At 38.7% G+C, this 27,349-nt stretch overlaps 1 protein-coding gene across 1 annotated transcript in view; it reads right to left on the bottom strand.

The window, feature by feature from the left end:
* The window catches only part of LOC145769407 (phosphatidylinositol polyphosphate 5-phosphatase type IV-like), a 123,125-nt gene that overhangs the window by 59,625 nt on the left and 36,151 nt on the right, over nt 1–27,349 (bottom strand). Inside the window, exon 3 of the mRNA XM_082581042.1 lies at nt 18,345–18,469. Within this exon, the coding sequence (XP_082437168.1) occupies nt 18,345–18,469 (125 nt within the window). The remainder of the gene's footprint in view (nt 1–18,344; nt 18,470–27,349) is intronic.

Here is a 27,349-nt window from a genome sequence, read left to right as displayed (position 1 = left end):
GTTTACAGCAAAAGATCGCAGAGCAGGATAATCACTGGATACCGGGGTATTGTCACATTCAGATGTAGTCTACCAGGTGCAGCTGGTTCGAAAGAAGAGTCATTTTCTTCATCAATTGATGCAGAAAACTGCTGTTTTTTCCAGTTCTCCTCCTGTTTCACTTGTGACTTATTTGCTGCAGCGAAGTCATCTACTCGCTGTTGCTTGAGGCTCTTGAAAAACAAGTTTTTTGTGTGAATGATAATTGTAAAGAACACAAAATAATCCATGTAAATCAGTTCAGTTTGTTTTTATTTCTGACTGTCACAACGAAAAACAATGTAATATGCCAAACATAACAAATAATACTCTTTCAGGCAAATGGCAGCAAAAATTAGTGATAGTCAAGAAAAATCTTTTCGACATAGCACGACTAGCTTTAATGAAAGCACAAGCCTGCCTTTACAGACATAGAAATCAGAACATCTGAATCACTTTCTTGCGAGGAAATGCTTTAAATAGAAAAAGGAAAAATCCTTAAACCACCTACTATCTAGAGTTGTTTGCACTACATCTGCAATGGTGAAGTGGGGTTGTAGAATTGGCAGTAGCCCCATTCTCTTTCTCATATGGCTCCAATCAACAAATGTTGTTAGAAGAGTCACGTCAATGACAAGAACTGACCAACCCTAGTACACAACATGGGACCTGGCTCTGCATGACCAATTGACCATGTTATCTAAGAATATACTCATACAAGCCTGTGATCGAACAAAAGTTTAGTACATTTCATAGAAAATTACTAGACAAAAAAATTTGAAAAGATATGTAAGAACTCACCTTTTTGTAAACTCTCTTTTGAAGCATTTTCGTTGTTCTTTTGTGAAGAGTGGAGAGGCCCAATTTGGTATAACGGTGCTTCTACTCCACGATAACGTTGGAAGAGGAAAAACTTCAATTCTGTTTTAGGAATGCGATTTTCATTTGAAAAGAGAATAGTTAGCTTTTTTCCAGCTTCCTGAAAAAATAATTTCTCATGAGTGCTCTATCTCTGTGAACGTGCAATTAATTATTACAACACATTAGGGTTTTGAAAATTGTCTGCTAGTTGGTTATTGTACGTGTACTGTTCACTCATGCAAGCTATATGTTAGTATATTTAACAACTACCCTTCATTCATATGAAAATATACGAGTTGGTCTATGTTTTATGCCACTACTAGACCTCCCCAATCCCCGGACTTTTTTTTGTTTTCATCTATATTGTGACTTTTCTGCATGGGTTTTCAATGCTGATTTCAAAAATATGCATAAAAATTTTTTTCGATCAACGTCTGGGAAGTTATTCGCTGTTGCTTAGCAACAACTTTTCATAAAAATTACAAAAATCTCCTTTAAAACCCCTTTACTTTTAACCTAGTATCCTGATATCTAGATTATCTGAAAGCATTTCTTCTGCTGAAGAATTTAAATTTTTTTTTATTAAAATTGGACAATCGGTACCAGAGTTATGACCGTTTAAGTACCCAAATTATGCAGTCACGCATGACTGATTTTTGTTAATTTATTGCCAAATGATACTAGAAAAATGGTGAAAGTTGCTGTCAAGGGGTTTTTGGGGGTAAGGAGTTCAAAAAATATATTAAAAAGTGTCTCAAAGCAACAGAAAAAAAGTTATTAAAAATTGATACAAACAGTCATGCATGAATGATTTTGTCGCAGTCGCTTCATTCCTACAACGAGATGTATTCCTTAGGCACCACAAACGTTAAATGCCTGGAGTCATATACAGTATAACGTGGAACCGATCATCTCAATGTAGCTAATATCTGGGTACCCATTGCACTTGATGTTAGAATACACACTTCATTGCTCGGAAAGAGCTCTGATCAAGTGCAAGATGGTCACAGTCCGCCACAATTTCAATAGCATCTCTCACCCAGCATAATGTAGTCTATGTATCTAAATCATGTGGCAAAAAATGGATTAAGTCAGCTGAACTTAACGATAACCTTCTGTAATGCATTTCAGGTTTCACTATTGATCAGTTAGCATTTTCTACTTGTATCTTGCATGATTAATATAGCGTATTGTATACACTTCTACTGTCTAATATTCCGTGTGTATTCATGTATCCATCATGGAGCTGAGGAAGAGTAAAATAAACAATGGTGGTTTGCTTGGTAATTTGCAGCCTTTAAAACATTTTAAGGACAATTTAGACCAACTACTGGAGATGTTCTTCAGAAATACATATATCATCTTCAATTAAATCCTCGTAACCACCAGAGTGGGAAGCTCGCAGCTTGGGATACAGCAGTATGTCCAGCAAAAGTATGGCAGCCTGCTTGCATTCCACTGATGACAAAACAAAATATGCAAAACAAATTTATTTGTTTGGTTGATGAATACAAGAAATACATACATGACAAAAAGGAATCTGCTGCCTTAATTAAATTTCGAGAAACACTGACAACACGATTTATGATATCTGCTAAGAATGCCGAAAATCTTATTAACAAAAACAAAACATTGCTACCAGAAGATAAGGCAGAAATTATACAGTTTCTTAAATTACTTGAAACAAACCAACCAGCATCTCTTGGACCCCTTGATAGAAAGAGATTGAAACGCTTCACGAATTATGCATTGAAGAATCGAATAAAGGTAATGAAGTATGATGTATGTTTATTCCCAGTATGCTTAACAGCCCAATGATTTTTAAAGTAACATACCTATTAATTTTTGATACGGATGCATAAACAAGACATTTTTTACAGATAAATGCAGATTCTCAGTGCAGATTCGACTTAATTTATTGGGAAGATGACGAGGAGAGGAAATTAAGTACTGAGGTAGATGGCTGAGAATCTGCATTTATCTGTAAAAAACGTCTTGTTTATGCATCAGTATCAAAAATTAATAGGTATGTTACTTTAAAAATCATTGGGCTGTTAAGCATACTGGGAATAAACATACATCATACTTTATTACCTTTATTCGATTCTTCAATGTATAATTCGTGAAGCGTTTCAACCTCTTTCTATCAAGGGGTCCAAGAGATGCTGGTTGGTTTGTTTCAAGTAATTTAAGAAACTGTATAATTTCTGCCTTATCTTCTGGTAGCAATGTTTTGTTTTTGTTAATAAGATTTTCGGCATTCTTAGCAGATATCATAAATCGTGTTGTCAGTGTTTCTCGAAATTTAATTAAGGCAGCAGATTCCTTTTTGTCATGTATGTATTTCTTGTATTCATCAACCAAACAAACAATTTTGTTTTGGATATTTTGTTTTGTCATCAGTGGAATGCAAGCAGGCTGCCATACTTTTGCTGGACATACTGCTGTATCCCAAGCTGCGAGCTTCCCACTCTGGTGGTTACGAGGATTTAATTGAAGATGATATATGTATTTCTGAAGAACATCTCCAGTAGGAGGTCTAAATTGTCCTTAAAATGTTTTAAAGGCTGCAAATTACCAAGCAAACCACCATTGTTCATTTTACTCTTCCTCAGCTCCATGATGGATACATGAATACACACGGAATATCAGACAGCAGAAGTGTATACAATACGTTATATAATCATACAAGATACAAGTAGAAAATGCTAACTGATCAATAGTGAAACCTGAAATGCATTACAGAAGGTTATCGTTAAGTTCAGCTGACTTAACCCATTTTTTGCCACATGATTTAGATACATAGACTACATTATGCTGGGTGAGAGATGCTATTGAAATTGTGGCGGACTGTGACCATCTTGCACTTGATCAGAGCTCTTTCCGAGCAATGAAGCGTGTATTCTAACATCAAGTGCAATGGGTACCCAGATATTAGCTACATTGAGATGATCGGTTCCACGTTATACTGTATATGACTCCAGGCATTTAACGTTTGTGGTGCCTAAGGAATACATCTCGTTGTAGGAATGAAGCGACTGCGACAAAATCATTCATGCATGACTGTTTGTATCAATTTTTTAATAACTTTTTTTTTGTTGCTCTGAGACACTTTTTGATATATTTTTTGAACTCCTTACCCCCAAAAACCCCTTGACAGCAACTTTCACCATTTTTCTAGTATCATTTGGCAATAAATTAACAAAAATCAGTCATGCGTGACTGCATAATTTGGGTACTTAAACGGTCATAACTCTGGTACCGATTGTCCAATTTTAATAAAAAAAAATTTAAATTCTTCAGCAGAAGAAATGCTTTCAGATAATCTAGATATCAGGATACTAGGTTAAAAGTAAAGGGGTTTTAAAGGAGATTTTTGTAATTTTTATGAAAAGTTGTTGCTAAGCAATAGCGAATAACTTCCCAGACGTTGATCGAAAAAAATTGTTATGCATATTTTTGAAATCAGCATTGAAAACCCATGCAGAAAAATCACAATATAGATGAAAACAAAAAAAAGTCCGGGGATTGGGGAGGTCTAGCCACTACCTTAATCAAAACATGTCAGAGAAAAAGTTACAGTAGTAAAGTACTTGAGTATCACCTTCAACAGAGCACAGAATGCAAGAACATATTGTAGTGTCTGGTAAATCAGCAGTGAGAAGCTCCTTGGAGGGTCCAATGACAAGAGCTTTCCATGCTTTTTGCTCTCTTTTTAGAACTTTTAGGCATGATTTAACAGTTAACAATGCTACCTACAAAAAGGTCAGCTTTATGAATTAAAGATAATAGGCTATGTGAAGAGATTAATGTAATTTTTTGAAAAAAGGATAATCTACATAGCCCATCTACAGTAGACAGAATTAAAGTTCTGAAAACTTAGTTGTCTGAGCCTTCCGTAATACCATGAACTTGATTAGTGTCATTCTCAAAGCTACATATCAAAAATGCAGCAATGTCAGAACCACAAATAGCAACTTGACCTGAATAAGCAGTTCTTATTCCAGAAGACCTGATAATTACAGACATTGCCTCCTACTTTACACAATTTGGAAAACCTAGCCTAACCTAACTTTGAACCGAAGCCTGAATAATTTAACAACCAAGCATAAAATTACAGAAAACAGTTCAGCCGAACACAACTTCTTATCTGAATTTTGCAGCCTTATCTTCAGTAATCACTATAAATCTCTATTCTCTAGTCTCTCAGCAGCAGACAGCAATCGCTCGCGCGCACGTGTGTGCGGCACACAACGCGTTTTCCCTAACTAGCCATTCAGAGCGCGCTATCCGGATCACGTGGATTGATGCGTTGTGATAGTATTTTTTGTGGAATCACCTTGCAAGAATTAGAAAATACTAACCTTAAAATGCTTACATGTTTACGGATACTGGATTTTATTGCATAAAACTTCACAAAAATACTCTACACAACAGTAGTCACCCTGTGTGATAATTCGATTTTGTCCATTCAAATTTCACATCGCCTTACTGGGTAGTCTTGGCCTGGCAAAAGTTTCTCAACCAAACGACAAGCACCCTTAGGAGTAGGAACTTTAACATACTGATATTCAATTAAACGAACCCGAACCATCAGATGTTAGATTGTCCGTCCAATTGTGACCGTTTCAGCATACAGCCAGAGAGTTGATTATTACTTTAAACTTTTTTTGGTAATTACACAACAAACAAGAGCAACAGCAGTGGTGGGAAGTTGCATTTTTCCTTTGTTCAGAGAAACGCAACCTTGATGACATCATGAACAGCGTAGCTTCTGATTGGTTGATGGTTTGTGGTTCAATGGGATATCCGTATGTTAAAGTGCCTACCGCCCTTGCCCTTAGGTTTCACATTACTTGTCAAATAGGTTTTGTACGACTACACCAGTGGTTCTCAAACTTTTTTTTGTTGTGACGCCTCTGGAAAAGTTTTCTGGACTTGCGACGCACCAGCAAAAAAATGTTAATGAGGAAACTTATTACTAAAGTTGTGTTTATTCATACAACAACAAAAAGCGATGCATATCATTTAATGTGACGTGTGATGGGCTTGTTTGTTTTTACAAAGTTCATTGAATCTTGGGAGAATTTTTGAAATTGACACTCGCATTTCTCTTTCAGTGTTTATTCGTGATCGATATTTGGTTTTTATCACCGCCAAGGCAGAAAATCCTGCTTCACATAAATACGACGTGGCGAATGGGATAATAATTCGTAGTGCTTTCTTCGCCAAAGCTGGATAATTGTCGATCATTGAAATCCAAAAATTTGCCGACTTTCCTGAATTAAACATCTTTTTCAGGGAATTGTCACAGGAAAGGTCAATGTAGGCTTCTTTTTCTTGTGCAGTAAAAGACGATGGAGTAGGTTGGAGGAAAGGATCACGAATCCATTCGTAGCTTGATAAATTTTCCGGGAAGTATTTTGTAAATTTCGACTCAAGCTTAGACAAATGTTGCCCAAATATGCCTCGCAAATTTGAAGGCAGAGTCATACTTTTCTTTTCAAGCAAATTGGATAAGAAAGTAAAGTATTGAGAGCTTCCAGACAGGTTTGCTATATCTTCCTTCCACAATAGCAGCTTTTTAACGAATGCTGCAATTTTATCTGAAACGTCAAGCATGTTTTTATCTGGCCCTTGCATAGAAATGTTCAGTTTGGCGAAGATATCACACAAGTAAGCCAATTTCAATAAAAAATCGTTCTAAGCTAAGCAATCTGCAAGTGGATTATTTTCTTGCTGCAAAAAAGCCTGAAGTTCATCAACCAATTCGTAGAAGCGTTCAAAGGATTTTCCAAGCGAAAGCCACCTGGATGAACAATAAAAGAGCTAACTCCGATGCTCTGCATTCAATTCTCCACAAAGTTTTTCGAAAACTCTTGACTTCAGTGGGCGTGTTTTAATGAAGTTAATAACTTTGGTGACAACTGCAATTGTATCGCCAAGTTCAGGACTCAGTTCTCGAGCAACTAACGCCTCGCGATGAATCATGCAATGGGTCCACTTTGCCATGGGTGCACGTTCTTGTATCAAACTTCGCAGACCACAACAGCTGCCAGACATAGCTTTGGCACCATCTGTGCATATACTGATACACTTTTCCCAATCTAAGTTGTTTGTAGAAATATAATTATCAATTATATTGAAGAGATCAATTCCTCGACATCCAAGTTCAATTGGTTTGCAAAATAGCAGCTCTTCTACTAAGCTTCCTTTAGAGAAGTCGACAAATCGAACATAACAAACTAAGTGTGCATCTCGACTGCTATTAGTTGCCTCATCTAATGGCAGACCAAATTCTTTCGGCTTCATTTGTTCGATCAGTTGATCGTGAATGTCCTCCGCCATGTCATCAATCCGGCGACACATGGTATCATTAGATAGGGGTACCAACTTTAACTTTTCTGCAGCTCCTTCTCCTATCATCGTATTTGCAAGATCGATTGCAGCAGGCAGTATTAGTTCCTCAGCAATGGTATGAGGCTTTTTACACTTAGCAATTCTGTGCGCAACTTGATAGGATGCTAATAAAGCCTTTGATGAAAGCTGCGTAAATTTTGAAATAGCGGACACTTGCCTCTTTACATCATTTAATTTTCGATCAAAAAACTGTCTAGGCTTGTTTACGAATTGCGGATGTCATGTTGTTAAATGACGTTTAAGCTTATTAGGTAACATGCTCTCACTGGCCAATACTTTGCTGCATACAACACATTGAGGTCTTTCCTCATCATCCTGCAAGACAAAGGTGAATCCAAAATCTAAATAGCTGTCCTTGTACTTGCGAGATTTCTTCTTAGGACAGTCATCTTTGTTTGTAGATTTACGCTTAGCTTGCAACATTAACTTTTTGTTTACATCCATTTATTTGTCTCCTGCTAAGTAGGCTAAACTAAAATTACACAGTGTTACTGCTGTATAGAAGACTGTTGTTGCGTAATAATGTATTCCCCAGTTTGCTATGGCAAGCGTTGATAGTCGCTGCGTGTTTGCGTGCCACATGGCAAGTGTGAATAGACACAACTTTTTGTTGCGTGGCGTCGGAACAGCGTTTATGGTCCCGTACAGCTGATATTGCTTCGGTGAACTCCCTAAAGCTTCTGTTATCTATCAGAAATAGTTTGGCTTCAATAAATCATCGTTATGGTGCTGCTTTCTCAGCGAAAATTAGGTCTATTTACAAGCAGATGTGAGAAAAGTCTAACAAAAGTTTTTTTTACATTGATTGAAGGCCCCAATATGTTGAATCTATGTAAAACAGGCTGATTTACTGTTTGAAGTACAAGATCTGCTATTTGAGGTTAAAAAGCCGGCAAAGTTTTTTTCCAAAAATAGCTGTGCGTACGCCACGATGACGTAAGCGCAAACGCCGATCGGTTAATAAACGTGCCAGGAATTAAAACTTTAAACAGTTAAACTTAAATCTATTAAACAGCTCTTAGAAAACAATTTTAGCCTAACTGTTTTTCGACAAAGTTATAAAACTGCACTTAACCTCATTTTTATAAAATAAACTGAGTTCAGCTACTAAACAGAACTATTCTGCGACGCCCTTGGAAGATTGAAACGACGCACCAGGGCGTCGCGACGCACAGTTTGAGAACTACTGGACTACACAAATGACTTGGTTTACATTTTACATCTTATTATCAATTATGATAGCCTATTTGGAGAGTTGGTGCAAACCCTTTATATATTAATTTTTCAGAAACCCCAATTATGATGTAATGTTTCTTCCCTTATACCCCAATCCTCAATCACGGTGGCGTTTCATTACTAAAACCTATTATTATGACAAAACAATGCGGTTGTGATTGGATTATGGAATCTTTAATAAATCATGCCAATTTAAAGCTTTTTTTAATAGTTTTATGCAAATGAGGTAAAACTAAGCATTTGATATAATTCCTTGCAAATACAAAAATTGCTTCTTTTTGTAACACTAAAGTATCGGCCAAAATATCGGTGTTGGCCTAAAAAAGTGGTATCGGTATCGGCCAAAATATTGGTATCGGTACATATCTAAAAAATTGCATAACCAACTAACAGTAGCAGTGGGCTATACTGGGGTGATTTTGACTTTTTTCAAGCAACACAACAGAACTAGAGTTTAAAAGGTGCCTATGGACATACCTAGGAATGTGCAAAAATTTTTTTTTGATTTTGTTCAAATTCCGGATGGAGCCCGGACTTTATGTGGAAAATACAAGATGGCCGCCATACAAATTGACAAATCTGCAATAAATTTGCTTCCAGTCAAGCTTTTGAGCTCATTTTGGTGTCAAAAGAAGCAGCAAATTGAGCCTGTTACTTTAAATGAGCAACAAAACGACCAACATGCTTGAAAGTTCCCTAAAACATTGAAACTATTATATTTGGTCATTATTTTTCATAATTTCTTTGTTTTTCTTGGTGCAACTTGAGATTACTGGTTGCATCCAAGAATAATAATGACAATTTCAACACTATATACACATAACTTGTTACCGGTATATATATGAAATTTACATAAAAATGTCATGAAATACACTAGATAGGCTATTTAAGAACCATTTATACACTTTAGCAATGACACAATGGTTGTCACACCTTGGAACACCCGTTAAGTGTCTACTTTGACAGGGACGATTTGAACAGGATTGTTCACGATTGTTCTTACTGTCAACCCGCTAGTAGTGGTCACATTCTACAGTGCCATCATTGTTTAAATGGCAGACCCTTCCCAAAAACCACTGACGTTGATTGTTTTCTCCATCCTACACCACAGCCACATTCGTTCCTATAGGGTATTCTTTAAGGAGTTCAGGAATTGCTGCTGCAATACACATTTTCACTGGTTGATCCGTGTCATCAGAGGAAGCTGCAGCAGTAGAGGTTAAGATGGCATATACCTCATCTTCTGTTGAGAAGATGTTCCCAACATCTTCATCCTCAGTTCCAAGAATCAAAGCTAGGTTCAGCAGCATGGTATCTGCATTTAAGCTGTTTACTTTGTAGAGGCTGGGATTTGCCTGGTTGTCGCGTGGATGAATCATCCGTTGGTACTGGATCTCCATGCGGAGAATTTATTTCTGTGTGGATGGTGATGCTGTTGGCAGAGCTTGGAGCTCTTCCACTTTTGTAATTGGGCCCCCATGTCTCTTACATTGATCCACCAGGTGGTTGAGAAAATCTCCCTCCCTCCTGCTCTTTTTAATGCGTTCCTTCAGTTTAGTTTTCATCAATTCTTTTTGTGTTTCTGTCCATGCAATCTCCATTTCATCTACATTCTTCATCACTTTGCGGGATGCTAGTTCACTGTCAACTAGTGCTTCTTTAGCAAACATTAGATCATCTCTTATTCGTTTCGCTTTGAAGTATCTATTTGAATGTGCTGCAAACAGTCCTGCAAGGTTTCCGAATTGGGCTTTAGAATCTTTCTGAGAGCAAGTTCTCTGTGGGGAGGTTTATCCTCATTTCTTCATTTAGTGTATGAATCCTTTTACTCTCACTATTCTCTGTTTCGTCTTCCCAGTACTCTCTTCCACATTGCATCTTGAGGCCAAGTGCACCCTGCTTGGCCTTAGCAGTAACTAAGTAGTGGTCGAGGTCTGTTGTGGGGCTGTGTGATTCAGCATTTACATGTTTCCAGGGAACGTGGAACTCAGACAGGGTTTCAAGATTAGTTCTCTCAAGATCTTTGTGTAGTTTAGGAAGGATCTTGACGAGCACGGAGTGTTGGCAACGCTCTATCATGTTACGGTAAGGCATTGTCACCTTGAGACAGAAGTGATACAATGCTTTTAGTGATGCCACGATGAACTGATTCTCCAGGTAAAGGGAACACGCTCTGACAAGGAGGTTATTCTTGCTGGTTCTGGATAGCATCTTCTTGAAATGGAGAACACAATCAACCAACGCACCAGCAGTGTGACCCAATCTTGTAAATCTGCAGTCTTTATAGAGCGAGAAGGATTTTTGAGTACCACTCCCCTCCAACACCAGGCTAGACTCGTCTGCCATGGAAGTAGTCTTGCCATCACCACCCCTGGCCACAAGCTTCACTGCAGCCAGGACTACAACTGAGGTGACAATTGACTTGCCTACTCGAAGGTATGACTTCAGTCTCAGCTCTCGTTTCTCTAACATCTGGCATAAACCGATCTAAAAATATCTGAAATGAAGTAAAATGTGAAAAATCTGACAGAAAACAAGCTGAAAAAAGCTTGAAAAGGCGCTTTTTTTCATTTGTTTTGTAGTTCCCATACACACTAAGTGTTTATTGCTCTTTTAAACAAACAGGCTCAACTTTCTGCTTCTTTTGACACCAAAACCAGCCCAAAAGCTTGACAGGAAGCAAATTTATTGCAGATTCGTCAATTTGTACGGCGGCCGTCTTGTATTTTTCACATAAAGTCCGGGCTCCATCCGGAATTTGCACAAAATCAAAAAATTTTTTTTTAACATTCCTAGGTATGTCCATAGGCACCTTTTAAACTCTAGTTTTGTTGTTTTTGAAAAATCACCCCAGTATAGCCCACTGCTACTAACAGCTTCCTTTCCTAAGTTTATGAATTCGATATGGATTAGTGGAAATTTCTCCCACCTACTTAACTTGCGTCAGTAAAAAATTGAGGCCTATGCTCATCAGCATTTAATTAACTAGGTAAACAGCAGGTCACAAGAATAACCAAGTCGCTCATACATAACAAATTTAATCAATCAGCAAACGCTTTTGGCATGTAGAGCATGAGATTCAAACTTGACATTTAACTAGTACAATCAAAGCTCGATAACTCGAAGCTCAACTCTTCTTACCTCAAAGGAGGTAGACTGGTCCATGCAAATCGATTTATTATCAAATACAGTGTCATCAATAATTAATGTTACAACTTCAAACAACTGTATTTAACAATATGTTTCTCGGCAGCCGATTTGTAGCAAGAATTGACAACGATAGACACCGTGTTTCGCCCATGAGGCTGGGCTCGTCAGTATCGCACCACTAATTCTGCCACAAAGGTATTCCACCACCGCTTTACCAGTCAGTTTAACTCTTATCTTTGTGGAAAGAAAAGAGCCAACAAAACCAGCAGGCGCCAGGGCAGAGGACATTGTGAAGAAAGGGGGCGTTCTTCCCGGCTATCAGCACAAGGCTGAGCAGTGAGCACTCACTAGTACAGCGAGCAGTTGCGATTCGCTAACCATAACGGTGTAGCTTCCACGCTAGCCATTCAGACCATCCAATCAACAATATGTTTCTCGGCAGCCGATTTGTAGCAAGAATTGACAGCGATAGACACCGTGTTTCGCCCATGAGGCTGGGCTCGTCAGTATCGCACCACTAATTCTGCCTTGTGCTGATAGCCGGGAAGAACGCCCCCTTTCTTCACAATGTCCTCTGCCCTGGCGCCTGCTGGTTTTGTTGGCTCTTTTCTTTCCACAAAGATAAGAGTTAAACTGACTGGTAAAGCGGTGGTGGAATACCTTTGTGGCAGAATTAGTGGTGCGATACTGACGAGCCCAGCCTCATGGGCGAAACACAGTGTCTATCGCTGTCAATTCTTGCTACAAATCGGCTGCCGAGAACTAGTAAATTCATTCTTATGCATTTCGTTTTTTAATTCATTGTGTAAATCAGTTATTTATTTTCAATGTAGATGTAAAATCAGTTATTTTTCGTGTTCCACGTCACCATCTCTTGACCAAACACGATCATTCTGACTGTTAAAATGATGCTTGACATCAAACTTCTTCTCATCGCTGAACACAAGGTTTGGCAGCGTGCCTCCTTCAATGCGTGAGTGCAGAATTCTGACTCTGGAGAGACGTTTCTCAATGATATTGGCATTTAACAACTGTTTCTACATGTGTTTGAATGGGCTCATCTTCAATTCCTTTTTGAGAACTGTGAACACTGAACATGGTTCATAGGCCACATACGCCTATTTGCCAGTTTTGGTATGGATCTCTTGGGATTTGCATGCCTCCTCCGAATCTAAACCGCACAAATGATGACTCATGACAGGCCGCGAAATTCGTTTTTGTTGACGGCAGACCAACTTGTCCGGTCTGAGCAGATATCTCAGCGGACAAATTAAGTCTCATGGCGGACACTCCAGTTTTAGCGTCCATCGTCATACTTAACCACTTTATCTTGATAATTCTTCGCCATTTGAGAACTATAGATACGGTTTAGAAGGCTTTTTAAAGTTGCAGCAAAGGCTTTCATCAGACCAGCGACGTGTGCTTGAAGATTCAAAGCGCCGTGTAGCTGCTTAAACCGCCGCATAACTGATTAACTTCCACCGAACGAGGCCGTGTGGCTTCCTGCGTCACAATGCTCTGGGCAGGAGTAGAGAAACTTCTACACTAACGCTACTATTTTCTGCTGTGTAAAGTCTCACTAGGTTTTTTTTCTTTAGATTTATTTTTGAGTGTCATGTGAGCGAAAGTGAATTTTTCCTGGGCCGTTTCTTACTGTAACTTAATACCAAAACTTCACAAACTTTGCTGTAATAGCCTAATCGTATAATCTAATTTTGTAACCAACTTTGCATTATCAATTACTCGGAGATCAAAGCCAGACATTGTGACGTAACGTAATACTTGAAAACTGAAATGCACGTGGTCAGTGTAGATGTACCGGTACTCCCATCGATTCTTAGAAGAATTCACCTTTTGTTATGCTGATTCAATGTCATCAATCGTTGAAAAAACGTAAAATCGAAAGTTTCCCTGCTTGAATGGAAGCTAAGGGATACAGTACCAGTATTCACCTTTTCTAGATGCGCGCTAGAATGTGCGGGAAATTGCAGTATACTCGCAACAATTGTTCATGCTATGTAATGACAATTTGTATCGCTGGTTCTGTGTTATTTCTCGGCGGACATTTATGACCGATCTAGATGGTACTTCCCGTGGACATTACATGCTGTGACGGCGGACATGTCCGCCGTGAATTTCGAGGCCTGCCTTGAGGAATAAAAATTATAAGGGACTGTTTTCAACCAAGTAAATATGGTATGTTATCAACACTAATATTAACTAATATTAGTGTTAGTTGCTCACCACTGCTCAGGCTAGATTTATTTGTCGAAATTTTCCTTATAACTCTTCTGTAGCCTACACAAAATTGCGTGATTGAAGTTTCCATCAACGGTTATATTTGACTTTTGATTGGCACAATGCAATGCAACCTAACATTTTTTGGCATATCTCTGCTTAGGCTTTCATAATAAGCTATTTTTGATAAAAAAAAATTGTGGTAAAAGAAACATAAGTTGCAACTACAAATCTATACCAGGCATGTAAAAACTGTTTTACATCAACTTGATGTTACGGTCTCATACATTATTATGTATTTTCTCGCTTGAGAGTAAAATGAACACTATGAAACTATTTGATACTGTATTTTCTATTCTATTAGTAAAGTTACCAAAATTATCAAAATGATTAGTTTGTACTGTTTTTGCAGTTTTTTTTCAGGGCTGACACATTGCGTTAGAGCTAGGTGATATTACGATATTTCGATACGATATTTTTTCGGCAGCGATATTTATTCACAAAGCTCCGATTTTATCGTTTATAAATGTACTGAAATTATAGCAACATTTTCGCATGCGCAGTGACACAGACATCCATAGGCGCCTAACTATTTTTTTGGCCCTGGGGGCGAAAGCGTGTTTCATCAGCAGCAACGTAAATTCAGCAAAATGTCACGCAGATGGATGACGTAATTATGTCCCCACACTAGGATTGCTTTTATTGCCACACTCGGAGTTATCGCTGCGTTCGACCTACCGTTAATTATAATGAACAAAACTTGACCAAAACACATGCTATGTGTCTGCGTTGGCCAGCGGTTGATGGACTGCGACTCTTTAAGCTAAGCACAACATAAAGTTTAGCAACGAACTAGATTTATTAGCATGAAACAAGAGACGAAAAGGTTTACTAAAAGGTATACTGTAAATGGAATGAAAATACTAACTTGATCATACGCTTGAAAATATACCTGTTGAAAGCAAAACCATTCATGTTTACATCAATTCAACAGTACGTCAACTTGAATAAATTTAAAAGTTGCTGACACCGTAAACAGCCCTTGAAAAATAGTTACGGAGAGACGTTTGATTAAGTTTTCGACTTGACATTGCTCCCTTTTCACTACAATATCGCAACTTATGACTGACCAGCTTTCAAGTTTCAATTCGCTGTAATACGCCCGTGTTGCAGATGAAACAAAAGACGCGCATATTCCCCGCCTTTGATCGGGTTTCTATGGCAACGGTCGTGTGTGCGCCATGCAGTTTGCGCGAGTCCGTTGTTGTGTTGATTATGCCGCGTGTGCGCAATGCGGTTTGTACCACCCCTTGTTACGTTGGTTAGTGTTTACCTCGGGCCGAGACTTCAAGTTCATTTTCACAGCGAGCGATTCACTGCCGCGACAATTCTCTGCAGAGGTTTCGTCTTTCGAAAGCAACATCGAGTCTGTTTGCAAGCGCATTAAGCTAAACGCACGCTGCGTCAACGTAGCAAATTATGTTGTTTTTGGGTGCATTCAACATCTGATGACATTGAATCGACGCAAAATAGTAGATTTTTGCTATGTCTCAAGCAGCAAAATCAGTCATTTTTACATTGATTCAACGTCTGCAGACGTTAAATCAATGTAAAAATGACAGATTTTTTTGTCTGGGGTGGGATTGTAGCAACGCTACTCGTTCTAGTGATTATTTATCGCGAAGCTGTTGCGGTTTGCATTTAAAAATGTTTTCCTGCTGCCGATCGCTAGTTCATCTATTGTTTTATGTATCAATGCAGCATAAAAAGTTGCTCTCACGCAGAAATATGCGTGGGGGCCTGGCCCCCACGTCCCCACGGGTTAGGCGCCTATGCAGACATCGCATGCGCAGACAACCCAGTGTATGTGCATTATTTACACATTGCGATCAGTCTGACATCGCATGCGCAGACAACCCTCAAGCATGTGTGCATTGTTTACGCATTACAAGTAGTTTTTGTGATTACACAATCCTGCTTATTGATTCCCACGTGTTGCGTTGTTGCGAAGGATGAAGTCCGGTAAATACGATAGGAAACTTGCAAGCTGACTGAATTTACGTAGCATAGCGTAGCGGCCGTAGCCTACGGTACTACGGTAGCTACAGCTAGGTAGATACTTTATTTTGTTTTGCTACTCACAGCTGCATCTCTATTTTGCATCAAAAACTATCAACAAGGATAGCTGCATCTGTACATGGTGGCGAGCTAATGCACTGACTTTTCCTACACTCGCAAAAGTTGCAAGAAAACTTCTGTGCATTCAAGCCACCAGTGTTAGTAGTGAAAGGGTGTTTTCACTTAGTGGCTCAATTGTTTCCAAGAAGAGACCGTGCCTAAAACCCTGCAATGTCAACATGCTGACATTTTTGTCCAAAAATCTTTAGTTTGCGACAGTTAAATCGCAGCATTGTTTGCAATAAATGTTGTTCATTTCAGTACCAGTCCTCAGTATGTTTTTCATGCAGTTATAGAAAGCCGTGCTTTGCGATTCGCCGTAAAATATCGAAACTTAGATAATATCGTTTTATTTTTGGTAATATCGTATCGAAATTATTTTACCAATATCGCCCAGCTCTACATTGCATATGGCAGCCCTAGTCCCTGTCTATTCCTCAGCGGAATACTGCACAGTTCACACCTGTTTGGTGCCACATTTGACACTGCCATCAACAGCGCTCTGCGCATAGTGGCCGGGTGCCTGCATCCCACACCATTGGTCAATCTTCCCATTCTTGCTGGCATCCAACCCACTGCGCTTCTGTGTAGAAACCACTCTGTCTCTTGGTCAACAAGCATTGGAGCATAAACAATAAACATCTACTCTAAGATCTCTGCTCCCACAAGAGAGCCCCCAAAGGCTGAAAACAAGACACCCAATAGCTTCTTTCTCTTTTGTGAATGTGGTGTTGAGGAACAAACCGCAGACCACATCATCAACAAAAATTGCAACATCTTCAAGTCGGCTAATGGAGTGGAAGGGGTGTGTGTCTTGTATGATGAAACCAAAGACTGGTTGCTCTCTAGTAGCCTTGCAGCTTAGTCCGGCAACATCGTGAATCTGGGGTGGTAAAAAGATAAACTTTCAGCCCCAGAGGCTTACACGACGACAATTTTACTATCAGCAAAAATTAAAAGCATTACCTATACCTAAGGATGCAAAGATTTACTCTTTTTGCAGTTGGTTTGCCAGTAAAATTTTTTATGCAGGCCTGCATTGCCTGGTATAGATTTGCGGTTGCAACTTGCATTTGGTTTTCCACAATTTTTTTTCCAGAATAACTTACTATAAAAGCCTAAGCAGAGGTATACCAAAAAAGTTAGTGTACATTGAATGACACATCATACTTACTCAGTTGTAAACAGTGTCTTAAAAACTTTTTATTTCTCATCATTTGTGCAGTTTAAATTAGGAAGCAGCTTATAACTTTGATCAATATTAAATACTTTTCATCAATAATAAATATTAAAAACATCCGCAATCAACCGGTATTGGAGTTAGAAATTTTTAAGATTACTCCATTGCTGTTTGCTAAAATAGATCAACATTCAACAGATGTCCAAGGTCAAACAAGCCAAGGGCATGTTATGATAGGAAGAGTTGATAGAATACTTAACGAATTCGCGTCAAGTCGTGAGATGTCCTTGCGACATGTTGGCAGTGATCAGTTGTCCAGCGACAGGTCGGCTGCGACGATGTCTTGCACCAGTATACCACTGTACCTGTCATGCTGTATGACACTTGTTGCGTCACTAACATGTTTTTTCCAAACTATGGATAACTCAAAGCAATTTGGTCAGTCCCTTAACTAAACGAACTTTGACTGTAGATGCTAAAATGCTTACTGGAGGCTTTTCCTTTTCTAGCAATTCTCAATTAATGAAATGGAAGTGAAGCACGCAAAATGCTTTTGTTCAATGCTTCACAATTGATGCTTGATACGCAACAAGAATGTTGTTCATTAAATTAAACAGTCTATAAAAAAAAAAATCAAATTTGATTTAATTCGCTCTGCTTTGCCTTCTTGCTTGGCATTGAGCACTTTTTGTAGTATTAATAGTTTTCATTGTTTTAAAATACAATATACATTTTAGATTTTACCCATTGTTCAACTGAGACAATAAGAGGTACATGACATTCTGATGCAGCCGACCTGATGCGAGACAATTGACAGCAGGTGACCTGTCGCAGAAACATCTCAAATTAGAGTACATTTCACGACAGGTTATTAGATTCAAATTCTACTTCATCTATTGAGCTGCATGTTGAAATATTCTATCTGCACAATGCAAGATAGAATAAACTTCATGCAAAATAGTCTCGCCGTGAGGTCTCTGAGATAGGTCGCCCACGGCAGAATGTCCTGGTCCTAAGACAAAGGTTGCTTTTTAACGGCTAAGCATGAATTCACAAAATCTACCTGAACAATACCAAATCAAGTCTCTCCTGACAAACACAGAGAGATGAAGAACCCCATGCGAGATGGAGTGTACTAAGACATGGTTTGTTCCAAGGGTTTCCTGGAGCTTGACTTCCCAACTCCGTCTAAAAATCACAACACAACCATCAAAGCAAAAAGAATGATGTATATTTGTCATCTGAGTCATTCCATATTATAACAGTCAAAATGAAAATATTTCGTATATGGTACCTCACAGATTTTGCTAACAAGTTTAAGTTGTCATACTAATTACTATGCCTTAGGCCAGTGTTTCCCAACTCGAGTCCACGTACTCAAATGAGTCCGCAGAAGGCTCTAGGTGAGTCCGCAAGCACATCAACTAAGATCATATACCGTATGTAAGCAATAAATGTGTTTCAATGCAACTCTGATGTAACTCAACGGAATTATTCGTTTAATTACGCATCTGTTGTTATTCATATCAAATCCCGCCCTATATGTACTTGTATATATCGAGCGTTGTGTGACGAGATGGGTGCGGACTGCGGAGCACAATGGGCTTTTATTTCATTCGAACATCCGTTGGCTGTCACGAGGAAAAGTGTTAGAGAGAGTGGCTAGCCTACGCAATGAAATCGGTGTTTTTTTAAAAGAGCAGAATCATAAACTTGCCAAGCGATTCAGTGACAAGTGGATTGCCAAATTGCTGTTCTTATCTGATTTTTTTCAGCCATTTAAACCACCTGAACACTGCTATGCAGGGAAGAAATAAAATCTTTTTAGATGTATCAGAAGACATTTAAAGGTAAAATGAAACTGTGGATGCATCGAATAAAAAGTGGGAAGATAGCTGCTTTTCTTGCTTTAAACGCATTTTTTGAACAAGAAGAATTTGATTTGAAGAGCATCGGTGGAATCTTTCTTGAGCACCTTACTTCAGTTATGTTCGAGCTAGACAAATACATTCCTTCCCACAATTTCAACAAAGAGTTTAAGTGGGTGCAAAATCCCTTCGGGGTTTCATCACTACTGGTTCATCCAGAAATAGATTGCATTGGTGAACAACTGGTTGTGCTGCAAAGTCGACAGCTGTGGAAAGAGAAATACAAAAATGTTTCTCTGACTCGATTTTGGGCCAAGGTCCAAGTAATGGAACCCAATCTACCTGAACTCTGTTTGCAGGCAACAAGAGCTATTTTGCCCGTTCCGACAACATATCTTTGTGAAGCTGGTTTTTCAGCACTAGCTATGACCACAACCAAGTGTCGCAACCAACTAAAAAAAAAAATTACTTTAAAGAAATTTCATAGTCAAAGTTTTTATTTCATGAAAAAAAAAGAATATATAAATCATAAATGCATGTTTATGTCTGGTTTAAATTCTATTAGTATTACGACCATAAAATAGCCACTTGGTCATTCGAGGCTCCAAACATAGGGGAAAAAAGGTCATTTCTTCCTGATAAGGTTTTCAGACCTTCATAAATCTTTGTTAATGGCACTACAACTAGGGGTGGGCAAATTCAGGTCGATTTTTCAGGACCCATTTTTTCTAATGCCATTTGGGCTGGTAAATATGAATCCGTTGATTTTTTTGCTCTATGACGTCATAATAGGTTGGTTCAGTGGCCATTTTCAAAATGGCGGCCAAAAATGGCTATTTTGCTCTCAGGACATACGAGTGAGACGAATATACCTGTGCAATATGTCTAAACAAATGTTTTGAGGGTTAAAGATTACAATAAAAGCACTTTTAGCTACCTGGCATGACACCTTCTTGTATTTTTCTACAGAAAAGATCATTTTTAGGTTATTATTTGTGTATTAATTACGCCAATGATCGTTTGAGCTTCTTGTTATATGCAACCATGTTGCCAGGAAGATTGAGAAGGCACTTTCAAACTGCATGGAAGTTCACGGATATTCGTTTTTGTACTTTTAGTTCATGGCTGTTGTCAACTTCCGCAAACTTCGTTCACTGAACTTCACACATGAAGCAAAAACGGCGCGCGAACTTTCGTCAGCTCAAGAAAACTTACATCCCGATTTTTTGTTTCGCTGGGTCCAGGTTCTTAGGCTAGGCTATTGAGAGTTTTGAGGTTAGCGGCTTATCCCATGGGTGTTGGCTTTTAGTGCTGCAAATCCTGCCGTTTAGATTTTTTTGACACTGTGGTGGTTTAGTCAGAACGATAATGTTTTCCATTTTTGTTTGCAAGCTATTTTGCTTTCTGTGTGAAACAAAATGAGCAACAGAGTCGAAGAGGTAGATCTCCACTTTTATTGGAAGTTACCGGTATCTTGAGCTGAAAAAACTTCTGAATGTGATGTAACAAAACCTTATACAATCGCCATATTCTGCCATATCATAGTGGTCTACCACAAGAACGGTTTGAATTAGGGGAATAACCGTTCCGTGAGCTTCCGTCAACTTATGTGTAGTGTGAAAGGTTTTTGATTTCAATTTCTGTGAACTTACGTGTAGGTGTAGTCTGAAAGTGCCTTAGACTTCTTCTGTGTGTAATTTCATCATATTTACTGACCTTAGGCTCCTTTGTCTACATCCAGGTTGACTAGTTGTTGCACTAAGTAATGCAATATAGTTAATCAATTTTGAAAACTGAACGACGAGTGAGAAGTGAAAGCAGGAAAGAACTTTTTGGATTCAACTACACTGAAATACAGGAATATAAACCCACAGGAAAACTAGCTAATGGGACTGTTGTAATTGGACGAATGCTACAGCTATGCAAACGACAGAAGGGGAAGCAAGCCTTAAGCAGGACTGAAGCGAGTAAAGTTGTAGCTAGAGAACTGAGATGTGATTGGATACATACAAAAAATGTGTATCCTATGAAGAAAAAGTTTGTTGCTGCCAAAATTAAGAAAGATTATGAAAAATCCAACGAGTTGCGAAAGGCCGAGAAATGTACAAGCAAACCTAAAAGTGATTCAATGACAGGATTACTAATTATGGATATGACATCCGCTGCAGAAACACAGACTACCAGAAAAAGTTAGAACATAAATATCAAGTAAAAATGACAGCAGAAGATCAAAGTTCTATGAAGATAACTGTTTTGGCCCATACAGAGCTGTGTGTAGTAATACTGTGCCAAAAGATTGGCTTAGATCAAAAAAGAGGAAGGAAAATAGAGAAATTTCGCTGAAAAGGAAGCATCTTGCGATTGAGGAAAGGAAGAGAGAACAGCGAGAACTGGATAATCTAGAGAGCATAGAAGCAATGAATTGTGCAGTCAACACACACAAGGATGTCAGCTACGAGGCTTCTGACCATCGACATCCCAAATAACATTTCCCAACAGAAAGCTTCGTTCGTCAAAAGAGTCAGCTGAGAAACAAACCATAACATCAGAAGAAATAAAGTTCCCGTCAGTGAAGGTGAGGAATGGACGAAAATCTTTCAATGAGACAGTCATACGTTGCTTGGTCCAGTGTTTCTCAGAAACGGCCGCATCGCCCAATGAAATATGCAAACTAATCGTCAACGTAGCTAATATGATATTTGGTCAACAATGGCGAACCGAGAACGAGGAAAACTACAACAATTTTAATTTTTCATGTAAAAAGCATTTTTTTTCGTACTTTCAGATGATATCGCCACAGCAATGCAGTGAATTGCAAAACTGAGTTAATTTTTAGAATTTACGCCCCAAACAACCTATATTTAGACATATTACATGACCCATATGATCAAATCTTCATCTGATTGATGAAAAATATCAATTTTTCAGCAGCCATTTTGAAAATGGCCGCTGAACCAACCTAAAATGACGTCATAGACAAAAGAACTCATCGGATTCTTATTCAGAGAGAAAAATGGCCATGAAAAAATTGGGTCCTGGAAATACTATTATCAAAATGCCTTTATTTGCCCACCCCTACTACAACTCTTAAACGCAATTTGACAGAAACAAAGTTACAAATAAATAAAATATTACAAATAATCATATTTCAGACAGATATTCTGATTGGTTCGTGTGATGAGTATAAGAAGAATTTCAAAAATTGAAAAATAAAATGAACATTATAAAAAGTTGAAAATTATAATGACCTACCTAACACCCATGCATACTGCATAGACCTCTATGTTTCAGCTTCAAGCATTGTTTCCCATGGTTTTGACCATGAGAAACTAGAAAATGACAACCATTTTGCTGTCAGATGATGGGATACCCTGCCTTAAGAGACCTAAACATTCCTATTTTTGCCAAATTCAATGATTTTTGACCTGTTAAGCCATGATCCTGACAAGTGAACTCTTTATTTCCACTGAAAACACTTTCATCCAATGCCTTACTGACAGAGGTGGGCACCCGCTACTTTTAAAGTAGCGCGCTACCCGCTACTTGGGCCAAAGTAGCGCGCGCTACTGCTACCCGCTACCAATTTACAAAAGTAGCGCGCTACCGGCTACCGCTACTCGGGCCAAAGTAGCACGCGCTACCGCTACTTCTTCCGCTACTTTTGTCTAAAATGACACTAGGAAACACTCAAGTCCCTAGTGACGCAAAAATGACCTTGAAAACGAATGTTATCATTCGTTGACGCTGTCATTTTAACGTCGTTATAGAAAACACATTCTAAGGGAAATTTATTGTTACGCATCTTTTAAAAACACGAGCATTTCAAAATGAGAGTCATTAAGTCCTGCCCGCTTTCGCTTAAGCACATCTTTTCCAACAGAGAAAAGTCTCTCCACCGCAGCACTGGAAGGAATGGGGGTGTTGTATTTAATGAACAGATGTTTTAAGTCGGTATTCGAAAAGCTCATGGACTTGCTCTTGTCCGAAAAAAAGGCGTCCACAATTGCTGTTTCCTTCTGCACCAACGTTTCACGGGATGACGCAAACACTCAAAAAAAATACATCCTCGGAGTCATGACTGGTGTTGGTGTCACTCTTCTCGGTATCAACCTGGCTTGATGTCTCCCACAACAGTCGAATTACATCTGTCTTGACTTTTCTCGCAGTGCATCAGCATCATCCGTGGAAGCGTAGTGCAGAAATTGTAGCCACGACGTCTTGAAGGAGGGATGAAGACATGATGCCATAACACATTTCATGTTGTTGAATCGTTTCTTCACCCCTTCAAGGACTTTCAACTCCTCACAGGTCACAAGATCACTGATCTCGGTCAACTTCTTCCCGCAAATTGTGATGGTTAGAAGCAAGACTCCGTAATATGCCTTGGACTCGCCCTGGAGAATGTCTAAAGCCTGGCAGATAGGCTTTATCACACGGAGATATTCGCCGAAGAAGTTGACGTCAGCTAGAAAAGACCGAAACTTTGCAACCAAGCCGATTATATAGCTGCTTGACCACGCCAGTATTGCAAAAAAACAAGCATTTTTTTCAATTTAAATTAAAAAGTAGCGGGTAGCGGAGTGCGACTGAAAAAAAGTAGCGCCTCTCCCGCTACAGCTACTTTGGAAAAACAATAGCGCCGCTACTGCAGCCGCTACTCCAACTAAAAAGTAGCGCCGCTACCGCTACTTTTACCAAAAAAGTAGCGCCGCTACAAAAGTAGCGCGCTACTGCCCACCTCTGCTTACTGACAGCTCACAAGTGAAAATTAGCTCTTGGATATTTGGCATCATTTTGAGAAGTGTTTTAGGGGGGTTCAAGAAGCAGCATAGAGTACAACTAGTCACAAGTGGTGAAAATGCATTTTGCTTATATCAGGCAACCTATACACATCTTTTAAACTTTCTCAATGGATCTAGTCCAGTGGTTCTCAACCTTTTTGTCATGGACAGTGGACACCTTTTGGTGTCCTTAAAGCGCTCAGACTCCTACAAAAATATATCGGACATTTTAGTACAGTGCATCTTGTTTCATAAGTTTCAGAATAAATGTTTCATAAGTTTCGAAGCAACACACTTAGAAGAATTTGTTGAACTCACGATGCACTGATAATGAGCTATAATTTATGTTGGCACACATGATCAAAAATCAGTAATCTATAATGCTGATTTAATGAAAATGGTGCAAACTCTCAATATTTTTCTATAATGTTTGCGACTTTCACAAATATTTCTTTAATCCCAGCCATAGTAAAACTGTGAGTGCTGATACGCTGCAGACCAGCGTTTGTAATTGCTTTTGGAATGCCAATACAATTGTTTTTGAAGTAGTTGATGGCCTACATTCTGTAACATACCATTGTTTTTGTATGCATTACATATCATTGTGTAGCATTGCATACTATAGACGTAGAGTAAGAGGGTGTGGCACACCCCCTACTCCAATCGGTATTGACATACGGTGAGGAAATTTCAAAGTAGAGCGTAGAGTAACTTACGTTGCTGGAATAGTCACGTAACAATATTCATAGCAATAATAAGTAATCCAGATGTGATATTTTCAATGAGGTCTTCCCGCTGTGAGATCAAGTATGATTTAGCAGAACGCATTGTTTTGTTATCAGACGCACGATATTGCCTGCATTAAGGACGTCTCTTACCGCCATTATCACCTAGCAAACCAATGTCTTCACCATGTCACATGACAACCGTGCCCGCTCTAGCGCCTAGCCAGCCCTTTTCAGGGCTTACTCTAACGGTGATCTCGGCTAATATCGGAGGATCCTCTTCAGTAAAATCAGCCATCTAGTCAGGTCAAATGTTTGACCTCAAAAAAACTACTACAAAAGGTTTTCCAACGATTTCTTGTAGTATTTATCATCAAGAATAATATATTAAAAATCTAGGAGAATCAGAGCACCGGAAAGTTGTCATTTTCAAGATGGCCGCCAAAACATTATAATGACAATAATTCACTTAATATTAGGATTATTAGCAGTGGGCTATAAATGGGCAATTTTTTAACTCGGCAATGTTTTTGCAGCAGAAAAAATGCGTTTTGAAAACTGCCGAGCTGGAGACAACAGCTGGTCCCGTGTATAAGTCGAACTCAATTTTTAAGGTGAAAATCACGACCTATATATACTTGAGTATAAACGGTAGTTGATGTTTATGCGTGTGATATTCTAATATAGCTGCACCCCCAGTAATTTCTAAAACTCTACAGTCTACACCTATGTTGCATACCATCGTTCTTATATGTGTGTTTTAGCAATGTTCAGCTGTAGCCTAATTTATTTTCTGAGCTTTATTTTTATGCAGAAAATTTAGTCTGTTTTGCAAATTAGTAGTGTCGATATTACAGAAGCAGTTTTTCTTTCAGAGTAAGTGTTAGTATTTGCACAGTTCAATTGTTTTCACACTTGCAATTTCACAGGGATAAAAAGTAGCAATAACGCAATGTAGCCTACTAATTTTACTGTCACGTCTAACAGAGTAATGAGCTATTCTCTTACCTTTAAATGTGCTAGTATATAATCGTGGTTGAGTAAGTATAAATTTTAGGATGACATCACCAGCCCTCGAAATAAGCTTCCATCTACGACGGCAAAAACATTGCCGTCGCCAAATCAACAAACCTTGGGTTGATGCGGCAATTGCCGTATGCTTTAATCAAAAAAAAATTTATGCGCCTCTTTTTCATCGTGTGTCACATGGCGGTTGCCCAGAGCATCACGCACGCTATTTTATACGCTGACAATGCTCTTGTGAACTGTAAAAAGTTTGCAACCTTATAAATACTGGCTTAATTGTTACGCAAAAGTTATTCTTTCAACGAATGCTTATTTTTGACCGGTGTCGTTGCAAATATAAAAAGTGGTACAAAATTGGATAAATGGTTCTTCGGCAGCAAAGAAAAGTAATGCTTCCGATCATATGGCATCGCGCGTTCATGAACGGGCAGTTTTGCGTCTTCAAGTGACGACGCGACAACCTCATCCTCCGATGATTCCGATTCTGACTAGTTCTTTATCCAACAGACTTTGTGTTGCTCGCAGTATCCCAATTGTGCCGAAATTACATTAGTGTACTGCATACGTAAATCGAGGCAATCTTCTCGCAGGGAGCTATTGATTTGTTATCGGTACCTGACTGAGCAATTAACGTTATTTCATGATAATTTAACGTCGTTAGATGTCGAATTAATGTAAAACAAACGTAAATATCTTATTGGGCATTGTTGTTACGCGATATAACTCGCCGGGAAAATTAAATCGATTTGTGCTGACTCGAACGTTGAATCAACCCAAAATTAACTTACTTTTCCCCTCCAATGAGTTATAACGTGAATCACCGTAACAGCGTGCGTATCGCGTTGATCGCTTTATTGCTACTTTTGGTATTATTACTTCACAACAAATCAAACAGTGCGGTTGTGATAGACTATTCGATAATTTTTTTTCTCTTCTCGTTTTGCATGTTTTAGTACAATTTTTTCGTAATAAACGTTCACAGCAATTGCCAAGGCAATTTCAACTTTTGCCGTTTGGCCTCGTCAACGTTTTTGCAAAGTAAAAATATGCTAATTTTGAAGACTGTGTGAGTGTTTACAGCAAGTAAAATAGTCCGAGGTGAGGTCTTGGTGCGATGTTTCTGCTGATTAAACTCACGCTGCGAGTAAATCAAACTGGAAGAAATTTTGAACAATTTTTGTCCGAATTAAATGCTCATTTTGCGACGGCATTTTTATTGCCATAGCAAAATGGCCATTATGACGTTTGCGGCGGCATTTACCACGGCAATTGCCGTGTGCCGCCTCTAATTTCGAGGACTGCATCACCAAGCAGTCATAGTCACAAATAAATCTAAGGTCTTTTTCTGTTACACTAGATGAAGCATTTTAAGGGTGTCCGCAAAAGCTTGGAATTTGCAGCATTGATAAATTACAACATTTACAAATTAGTTGTGCTTTACTTGTGTATTACAGTGACTCTCACAGTTACTGTCATTTGAAAATTCAAATAGCGTCTCTCAAAAGATCGTCTGATAAATAAAATTTAAATATAAAAGAATTAAATTTTTATAAGGTTATGTACGTTCAACTTAAATTGTTTTGAGATAGCAGATTGTTGATCATTGCTTAATTTAGAAACTGTAGCTTTTGGCCAATGGAAACATTTGCACCACAGGTGATTGTCTTT

Source organism: Aplidium turbinatum, chromosome 4, assembly GCF_918807975.1.
Source record: "Aplidium turbinatum chromosome 4, kaAplTurb1.1, whole genome shotgun sequence".
NCBI classification, from domain to species: domain Eukaryota; kingdom Metazoa; phylum Chordata; class Ascidiacea; order Aplousobranchia; family Polyclinidae; genus Aplidium; species Aplidium turbinatum.
Note: the sequence above shows the minus strand (reverse complement) of the source record. Positions and strands in the feature narration are given on the sequence as shown.